The sequence below is a fragment of the Buceros rhinoceros genome, unplaced genomic scaffold, assembly GCF_000710305.1.
Source record: "Buceros rhinoceros silvestris isolate BGI_N320 unplaced genomic scaffold, ASM71030v1 scaffold21995, whole genome shotgun sequence".
Lineage (NCBI taxonomy): Eukaryota > Metazoa > Chordata > Aves > Bucerotiformes > Bucerotidae > Buceros > Buceros rhinoceros.
Genome location: NW_010413696.1, coordinates 579 through 11211, shown reverse-complemented (window position 1 = coordinate 11211; position 10633 = coordinate 579). Strand labels below are relative to the sequence as shown.

Below are 10633 nucleotides of genomic sequence, written 5' to 3'. Positions count from 1 at the left end.
TCTACAGTTACTTGGGAACCTTCAAGGATGAAACGTGTTATACAGAATAGATTACAGCAGACAAGACACATAACAACATAGTTCATTTTCAACAGCACAGAACTACCTTCTTTGCATTACCTTGCAACCACCATAACGCATAGACTCCCAAGAAAAAATAAAATGTTGCAGGATGCAAAAATAAAGTTGTATGATTTAATTAACTTGTGACCTACCATTTTAACTACCAACACCAGGGATGGAACCCTTGCAAAGCTTTACTAATGGACACTTGCAGGTCTCATTTGTTCAACTGTAGCAGTGTACAGTGGCAGCAGTCTATGCTTGTCCAGGGTTCATATCATAGCTAGATTCCAGTAGGAAAAAAATATGTTAAGTAGCTGAAATTAACAAAAATTTGTTTGTAAAAAATTTAATACAAGAAAACAGGATTCACAAATTTCTTTTCAATTGGTAATTGTTAACTCAATTCATTGCTATGTTAAACTACATAACGATAATTACTATACTGAAAGAATACTGTCATACAATATTAGTTTCTTGGGTTTGGAACATTAAGAAAGGAAAAGTAAATAAGATCTTACCTAAAGAAGTTTAACTGAAGCTTAGAACTATTTTGCTCTACACCCTCAGCCTTCGTTGGCATCCTTATAACTACTGTAGTTAAAGCTTTGCAGAAATACAGCGCAGCTTTTTAAGACTGGCTGAACTTAGTGACGTTTTCAAGAGTTCTCTTGTACTAGACCTGTGTCCCTGGAAGAGTACCTCGCTGGGGTTACTTCCTTTCCTTGCCATTGAAGAAGCAGCATCTAAAAGATCTAAAAAGGTGTTTCTCCTTGCACAGATACCCCTTCGGTTATCTAGATATTTTAAACCTGATCATTTACAGACAACATACTTTTTTTCTGACCAGCATTTAATTTTACATGTACAACAATAGCTTTGTATTATTAGTGGGACCTTATACTACCCACTCCTTGCCTTATTTTACAATATTAAAAAAAAAATCTAAAATTACACAATATTTCCTTTAGAATTATTTTATTAAATCATAAATGTACAACAGCTTCTTAACTCTACACACGCACTTAAATTTTTAAAAGGAAAACGTTATGTCTTATTACACCATGATCCTGGCTAATAGCTTTTCAAAACTTTGAGAAAAATCTTAAAAAAGGTTTCACATGTCACCTGAAACTTACAAATTTAACATTATCAAAGGAATGCTTCTACACTTACAAAGACCACTAGAAAGAAACAACAATTAAAAAGCTAAGAAACTGTCTCAAAGGCATTTTTACAATCCTTCCTCCACAGTAAGGTAATGTTATTAAATAATCCAAATCCATTCACAAAATGGCTCTCTGCATCTGCTCTGGTGTCTTCTGCCATATCACTGCATATTTATGCATGACTGAGATAAGTGTTTCCTTAACATTGTTATTTCGATAACCTGAAGCTGTTCTGTTACCTCTGGGCTCTCATCCTCTCCTATTTATACAGTGAAGCCTGTTTCAACAGAAGTAAAGAGTAAAAAAATAGGTTATGAAATTATTCATCTAACCATTTTTTAAAGGAAAGATAATATCCTAAAAAGCTTTTAACTCCTGCAGCTACTCTCAAGAATCACTGCAATTTTAACACTTACAAACATACTTACCCATGGCATGCTTGTAGAAACTCAGTAACGGCTCCTCCCTCCATATCCACCACTTCCTCCACTACCCCCTGGACCATAGTTTCCTGCGATTGCAAAAAAACAAGAAACAGAACAGTTATGTCAAGTCACTTTTTAAAATCTAGGAATGCTTTTGATTCTGAATGAAGATTAACATTCCCTTTACTTCCAGGGACAGCATATAGAAAAAAGATTTTAACATTTCACTGTCTTCCTCTAAATAGCCTCCAAGAACTGCCACAAAAATTACACACTGAAATCTTAGAAGATTCAACGTCACATATAAACTGTCATGTGTCACATGTAAAGTGATGCACTGTACTGCCTTGAGACTGTGAGGGCTGACTTCATTTGCATGCTAAACCTTACAATAAAGGGCTTTGTGTTTCAGATCCATTTCACAAGGTTTACACACCGTATTAAGTAACATTTTGACAACAAAAAGCAGAAAGCATCACAGAGAAGTTACACTACAACAAAAAGGGGGGAGGGACGAGAAATCCCAGCAAGTTTAGTGGACATAAAATAAAAAACGAACAGTGTGAGATAATAGCAAAGAACACAAAACTTGGCCAGAATCATTACAGATTGGAAACTGCAAAACATTTCAGAACATTCTGGAAAGTGAGTATCTTATCAGTTATCTTTTCAAAAATACTGATTTTCCAAGACAAGCTTGACAGTCTGGAGATGAGAAATTGTAGTCAACTTGCAGAGTTGCAGTCCATCTACTGCAGAAGTTAACAAATTCCTACCTATCAATCTCAGAATCATATCTAATCTTAATCTATCCTCTCTTAGTTCAAAATCACCTCATGTCCTATCTTCCCTTCCACCTCCCCAAAAGTCTAATGCCCACCCACTAGGGCCCCAAGGCAAGTCAGGACATATACAATACCTCCACCATATGGTCCCCCCATGTTCCTGCTGCCACCAAAATTTCCACTCTTCATTGGACCATAATTGGAAGGTTGTTGGTTGTAGTTTCCAAAATCGTTGTAATTTCCACTTCCATAATTGCCTGTGTTATCAGTACAAAAGCGGAGAAACACCTAGATGAGCTGAAGTGCACAGGGCACTCACAAAGTTATCTCACTGTTAGTATTTTAGATTCTAAGTATCACATCACTTGGGTAATCCTGTAGCATATGCAACAAAATGCTTTTTCATACTATCTAACAGTGTTTGGAAAACAAGAGCTTCTTAAGACAGTATTTACAACTCCTTCTCCCTCCACCCCCCAACCTCAGCCAACTTGCACTGATTTACAACTGAAATGCTTGGTCATTTCAAACCAGTACGTTACCTCCTCCATAGTTGTCATAACCACCTCCATAGCCCCCACCCTGGTTGCCGTATCCGGGTCCTCCTCCACCATATCCTCCTCTTCCTCCTCCGTATCCAGGACTGCCACCAAAGTTACCACCTATGACAAAATAATCCTTTTTTAGTGTAGAAGGCAAATGAATTCTACAGAATCAGAGGGTATTTTTCTGTTTAGCAGTCAACAGGGGAAGACAGTAGTTCTGTAAAGAAATTTCTATGACCACTGTTTTTAAAGGCACATACCAACTCCCTCCCTAACTGTATTCTAACCAAACCCTACCAGCCAGGCTGCCTAAAGGCTTCAATTAAAAGGCTTAAATCTTGGGTTTTTTGCAGGAAATTGAAGAAATGCTGCTATTCTAAAGAAAAGGAAAGGGTATCGTTGTTTAAGATAACCACACAAATTCCCATATAAAAGTTTAACGCAAGCCAACACCCACCTGTGCTTTTTAAAGCAATAAAACCACCCGGTTTTGCCAATTAATATAAATTTTATACAAATGGTAACCGAATGTAAAAACATTTCTGAGAAAAACCACCACCACCAAAGTAAACTGACCTCCAGGTCCACCACCATATCCGTTATAACCATCACCAAATCCACGGCCACTTCCGTATCCATCTGTTGGATTAAAAATCCAAAGTATTTCAATTCATCTGTAGCAAAATAACCAAATTCTCAAACCCCTATGACTTTTATCAGTAATATCTGAGATTTGGTCCTTAAGCACATGTACTCTTGAATCTGGAAAAATGCACGTGAAATAACACGTCCAATCATTGCTCTACATCTTCTGTTTTCTTGCATTAGTAAGGTACCCAGGTTTAATTCTGGACATAGCTCTTCCACTGTAAAGGTCAGGCAAGTGCTGCATAGAATTACAGGAGAAATCTCTGAATTTCTTATCAAAAGTTAAGTTTAGGTTTATTTTAGCTTTTAATAAAATCTTTAAAAACAACCCTCAAACCCACACTTCATTTTACTGAATTTCCATATAATCAATTTGAGTACTACAGAAGACGTGTGCAAGTTATTTGTCCCTAAAATTCTAAATTAAACAGCAGCAGCAGCTTACAAAGTTACCCAGAATCAGAAAGTTTACACAAGGAAAACAAAAGAAGTGCTACAAACATGCCTGTCTTACCAGCTCCCCCTCTGAAATTGCTGCCAGGTCCTGGACCAAAGTTGCCACCACCTCCACGTGCATCACCGAAACCAAAGTTCCCTGTTAACAGTTTAAAATTTGTAAGCAATGAGATTGTAGAAAGCTAACAAAAAAACCCCAACCACAAACTATTAATAAGAACTTGTACATACCTCCTCTCCCACTTCTAGAATTCTGAACTTCCTGCATTTCCTGTCTAGAGAGAGCTTTCCTTACTTCTGCATTATGGCCATTGATGGTGTGATACTTCTGCACTGTAACCACAGCAAAGAAGATACCATCAACACTTAAGTGCTGATCTGACAACAGTTAAGTGTATCAGGCTTCCAAAAATTAAGTAATTTCAAAATTACTCTATACAATTTTTAAAATACCAAAATGCCATGCAATTTTTAAGCAAAGAGGCCAGTAATTATTTAAAAGACATGTTCCCATATAATACACCAAAATTATGATGTAGCAAATACTCATGCGTGTAACTAATCCCATTATCTCTTTAGTCTAAGTTTACTTTTACACGATTACCATGACTGCAAGGATTAATACTATCAAATGAAACAGTGAAATGAAGCTTACTTACATACAATTTTATCCACAGGATCGTGGTCATCAAATGTAACAAATCCAAACCCTCTCTTTTTACCAGACTGTCTGTCAGTAATGATTTCAATAGTGTCGATTTTTCCATATTCCTCAAAATAGTCACGAAGGTGGTGCTCTTCAGTGTCCTCTTTAATACCACCAACAAATAGTTTCTTCACAGTAACATGAGCACCAGGTTTTCCAGATTCCTGTTAAAAGAATCCTTTAAATTACCACAAAGAAAAACAATTTCACCTATCACTGTTTTGCAGGATTTCAGGAAAGGAATGCTGATAAACTAAGATTTTTTCAAGGAATGAGGCAGTCCTCTTAGGATGCATGTCTCTGCAAACTCGCTTGGAGGACTCGGGGCGGCGGGGGGGGAATAATGGGATAATTTGGAGGTTCTTCCTGTCCCCTTTAAGTCAAAGCCTTAAAAGCATTGAAAAACATACGAAGTACTATGAAATGTATAGTAGTAAATAAAATCTTTCAACGTGTTTAGAGAAAATGTTAAGGTCAACTGTTCGAAAGAACTGCAAGTATTTAGTAACTTCAACTAGAGCACAATTTCTGTAACTGAAACACAGATGTGTCAGCTTCCTCTGCCCATTTCCCCAATGGCAATGAAACCCACATTCCACTTGTATCAACAGCAAAGGTCCTTCAACCTCAGTGAATCAACAGTTATGCATTTTAACTCCTGTTAAAAATATGAAGACAACTCCTCACATTCATGCATTGTTTTTAAACTTTCAGCACGATATCCAGGCTGCTGCACTAGGCAAGAATGACTTGTTCCTAAAGCTTAGCAATAGCTTTGTGTGCTGCTTTGATTACCTTTTTCCAATGTTAACAAACCTGTATTCTGCAGGGAATGGAAAGAAACTGTGATGGCAAACAGGGGTAACCAGTGGCTATGATCTCCATTTCTCTTGATCTCAGACAGCTCACTCAATTCCAGTTCACCAATATAAACGCGTTAAACACCTAGGTCCAACCTGGAACCGGTAAACCCTTCCAGAGATCCCACAACACGCTCAGCAGAAGTCACCTAGAATCTAAGTGACTAGAACCTAGCACTAGCTCCTCAAACACGTCTGTGCCACAGCAACCTGGATAAGATGTTTACAGCCGCGCTGCATCCCCGTGCACGCACCTAATTTGTACCCTGAAAGAATGAGTATGTCTGGAGCTAAAACCATAGTCCTAGGATGATTTTGTACACCACCACTAGGAAAAAAAAAAGTTCCCTAGTACATTTTTTTTGTTTTAGTCACTTCATTTTTATACCTTTCAGAAATACCCCAAGCGATCTTGGAATACACTCAGGAGAGATTGACAGTTTATTAATTTAAGATATAGTGGCAGTAACCATCCAGAGAAGAGTTTAGTTTGGAATTTGCGTGATTACAGGCATTCAACATGTTTTAACTTTCAGTACTTTCAGACCCCAATGGTGTTCCTTGCAGACATTCTACAGCCAGAGTAGCTTTATTATTAAAGTGAATTAATTATATGTATGTAATATTGTCATTTAGAAGACCAAACACGAGGGAAATACAGCCTTTTAACTAAAGAATTTAAGCCCAGGCAATTCAGAACAAGAACAAAGTGTAACTGTTCAGCCAAAACAAATTCCTTTTTCAAAGCATGTAAAGGATCTGCTCTCAAAGCCATACTTACCTCTCTAGCCACAGCTCTCTTAGGCTCAACCACCCTTCCATCAATCGTGTGAGGTCTTGCAGCCATGGCTGCATCAACTTCAGCCATGGAGGAGAATGTTACAAAACCAAAACCCCTTGATCTTTTGCTTGCAGGATCCCTCATTACCTAAAAACAATAAAAACATTTAAACCATTTCTACCTGGCTCATCTTAAACTTAACATTACAAGTTTTCCTGAAATGTTAACTTGTTAAAGTTAATTTACATTTTCTTGAATTTCATTTCAAAATGCAATTATAATAAAGTAGCACGCTATGATGATTAAGTACATTCATGGCACTGCTTGGCATCACAGAAATTCAAACCAAAGCTGTCCTCCAAGACTCCACTCCTAACTCATAAAAGCTACTATATCAGTGACACACAATTCATACTACTCATATTTGTTTTCTCAAAAAAATTTAACACGTAATTTCATTTAAGCTTTCTGAAGACCACAGACTTTAAATTTGTGTTATGAAATATGTATTTACTGCTCCCAAAACAAATTCATTGGATGAACTTCTGCAAGAGCTACCACTCCATGAGTTATTTACAAGTTGTACAGACGTGGCGCTTAGGGACATGGTTTACTGGTGGACCTGGCAGTGCCAGGTTTACAGTTAGATTTAATTATCTTAAAGGTCTTTTACAACCTAAATGATTCTATGAAAACACTACACAGAAAGGCACCCTTTTGCAGCTTTACTGAGACTGCTTACTGCAATAGCAGTTCTGCCAAAGGTTACCACCAATCACACAGATCTAACAGTGCTTTGTGTAAGCACTCCCTAATGCACTTCAGCCAATGACATTCAAGTTATTTTTAAACTGCTGAAATACATGGTTAGGGATAATTTGGTATATTACAGGAAACAGATTGTGAATGCTCCCTAACTCTGTCAACAGAGTTTTCAAGGGAAAGCCTGTGCATAGCTTAAATGGAATGAGTTAGGTATAAAGCTACCAAATGCACACTTAAAATACCCTTGATATTCCATCTTTTCATTAAGCTATCCAGAAGACAAACTCCCCACTTTTACAATTTCTGAACTTTCTATGCCATTGCTGCACATTGCTATACCAAACTTACCACGCAGTCTGTAAGCTTTCCCCATTGCTCATAGTAACTCCTCAAGCTTTCCTCTGTTGTTTCAAAGCTTAAGCCGCCAATAAACAGCTTGCGGAACTGCTCCTTTTCCCTCTATCACACAAAAGAAGATAAAATTAATGTAAATAACAATACCTCCTCTGCATCTGCATAATTAGACACCAAGTAAGATTTTCCCAAGCATCAAAAACTTTCAGAATGACGTATTTCCCAAAATTAGGCTTGTCTCTTGTACATGTTCTATCACAGTTCAAGAAATCAAGCAATTTACAGAATTCTATGGGTCCACTTTTACAATACAGATTTTAATAATGTGCTTCTTTCCATCACTCCCTCCAAATACTACGAACAAGTGACCACACTCAAAAGAATTCCGGAACAGTCCTCTCAAAAGATCTTTTACTTTCCTTTAAAGAGCATCTCTTAAAAATTAATCCAGAAGTTCTCAGAGACAACATAAATTAGTTCATACTACCTGACTCTATTCCAGATGGCATTTATTTTTAAAAACCATTCCAAGTCAAATTGTTGTGTACATGAATATTGTCATGCTATCTACCCAATGTATTGAAAAGCAAAATAAATGAAATGGCTAAAGCTGTTCTAAAACAAGTTGTCAATTAATATTTTCTCATTACCAAAACATACGAAAGCTAGAGCACCTGTAAAATTAATCCAGGACCCTGCACCATTAGAATGGTAATGAATTAGAATGGTAAACCTATCCACCCTCAACAGCAGTAGTATCAAAATTAAGTGGATTCTCTTTAGAACAGAAATGTGGATAATACATATTCATATATGTATCCACTGATACAACTTACACTTTCAGTAAGACTTTGTTCTATGAAGACTACTTTCCAGAGAAATGATGATGGTGCTTGTTCAGCAGAATTTTCTGCTGTGATAAGCACACAATTAAAAAAATCCAGGACCAATAAAAAAGTATTACATTTATTATTTTCTATGTGGCAGTATTCCAAAAGCAGGAAGGACAACATTCCAACCTCTACCTTTAAACCAACTTTTTATAATAAGCAGGCATCATAACCAATTTTCTACACACCACCAGATCATAGATTTTGCAATTTCACGTCCAACAGCAACAATTTAAAAATGCACTAAAAAGTAGTCCCCTTCCAGAAAATTTAGTATTTCAGAATGTTGTTTGAAAGAGAACTGTCCTAGGGACAAGAGAACTCAAATGCAGCTGAAATACTTCAAACCCAAATACTTCAGGTTTATACTGTTAACTAATAAAAATCAAAATCTTCTTGGGTGTTTGGTTTTGGGTTTTCTTTAGGGTGGTAAAAACTTAGCTATAACTGACAATCACAGAATGAACTACTATGTACCGGACATGAAGATAAATGAAAAAAAAAAAACCCAAAACTGACAAGCAATGACAACAGGATTTGGAAAATAAGCAAGACAGTTGAGTGTACAAATGGTTCTAAAAAGTATTAAGCCAATCTGCATGTAAATTAACACGTTTTCTGATGTTGCCCAAGGCAGGCCTGAATCTAGATGCATGTAACAGGAAGACAATTACTGTAGGTAATACCAAATCAGTTTACCAGCTTGATATACTGCCACCTGACAAGGAAGTCAACAATTAAAAAACTAACACACTCCCCTCCCCCAATACTGTATTTGAGAATGATCAGTTTAAATGTCCCTTAAAAAGACACCTGGAATCTGCTGTTGGTTCTAGTGGTTTTTCGTCTAAGGAACACAGAGGAAGCTAGTATTGTCTCCTCCTTGGACAGGTAAAATTATCAACACCCAGGTTTAAAAGCAGCAAACCCAAGTTATATCAAGTTTCCTTTCACCTCATCTATTAATATAAATAAAGGATGCTGTGTAGCAGACTTGGACTAAGAAGTCAGATTCTGCACATCATATTATCATTTATAATTTGAGTAGGCTAGCAAAGCAATCACTTCAAGCAACGATACTGCCAAAAAAATCCTCCCTTCGAATTAGGGACTACTTACTACAATTTCATATAACTGATTGTTGTGCACCTAGTAACATGGATCTATATTCTTATAAAAATACAAGAATCAAGCAAGTTTAGCAGGCAGATGGGAACTCCCAGGAAGTGTTAGGATTACCTCTGAAAACAGTTATAGACATGTAAATGAAACCCAAGGGCACAATGGAATCTATCAGCTGTAATAACTGTATTTGTTTTTTAAAGGACCTATACAGCACATTACTAAAAACATTAAACAGAATAACAACACACTTGAATCTTAGAAACTGTAATTTACCATGTATAGTGTTATGCCCTACCCAGAACATATAGGCACCACATGTGGGACATGGCAGTTAAAAACGTCACTTCCATTTCTTCAATTATAACCACTGTGAACCTATCAGAAGCATGTTCTTCCACAAATACAGGTACAGTCTCCGGATAGGGAGAGACTATTTGTCTCAAATGTATCAGTTTTAAGAAGCTCTGGTTAGTCTAACATTAATCTCCCAACGGGGTCCAGATTGCTCTGACCATCTGAAGTTTACGCTGAAGCTGTAAAACTGATAAAAATTCTTATCACTCCTAGTTTCTCACAGAAGCTTGATGGAAATCCTCAGTTGGTAGAAGCACAAATAACCCCCCCCCACCTGCTACCCACACACACATACAACCCACCCACAGTATGCTCTGTGGCAGCGCAAGAGGATATCTCTATGAACTCTGTAGAATCTTCATTAGTGCTTATTTTAAGCCTTCCTTCACAGGCTTAAAGCAACACTTCAAAGGACTGGAAAATGCATAGCCTTTGCTGGAAAATTCATCAAGGTAAGTAAATCTGTTTGATATAGCAATAACGTGCACAAATACTGCAAGTTGATTGCACACTTCTGGGAAGTTAAGAACCCGAGTAACAAAAATGGTTAATAGAAAAGAGCGAGTAGGATCTCTGAGCGCCTAGGCCTGCCACATGCAAAGCTGGATTCACTAGTCTCAAACTACAAAGACACTGCTCTCTCTTCCCCCCGACCCGCTAGGCCCTTACACGTTCTGTTCTGCAGGGCTTTGCCTGGCTCCAAGAGC

The 10633-nt window shown here is 37.3% G+C and overlaps 1 protein-coding gene across 1 annotated transcript in view; it reads right to left on the bottom strand.

The window, feature by feature from the left end:
• Positions 1–1024: 1024 nt before the first annotated feature.
• Positions 1025–10633, bottom strand: part of HNRNPA2B1 (heterogeneous nuclear ribonucleoprotein A2/B1) — a gene marked incomplete at its 5' end in the record, with an annotated part of 9924 nt that continues 315 nt past the window's right edge. Inside the window, 11 exons of the mRNA XM_010136854.1 lie at positions 1025–1509; positions 1661–1743; positions 2577–2699; positions 2985–3104; positions 3564–3626; positions 4150–4230; positions 4323–4424; positions 4751–4961; positions 6439–6585; positions 7552–7662; positions 9147–9165. Of these exons, the coding sequence (XP_010135156.1) occupies positions 1682–1743; positions 2577–2699; positions 2985–3104; positions 3564–3626; positions 4150–4230; positions 4323–4424; positions 4751–4961; positions 6439–6585; positions 7552–7662; positions 9147–9165 (1039 nt within the window). The remainder of the gene's footprint in view (positions 1510–1660; positions 1744–2576; positions 2700–2984; positions 3105–3563; positions 3627–4149; positions 4231–4322; positions 4425–4750; positions 4962–6438; positions 6586–7551; positions 7663–9146; positions 9166–10633) is intronic.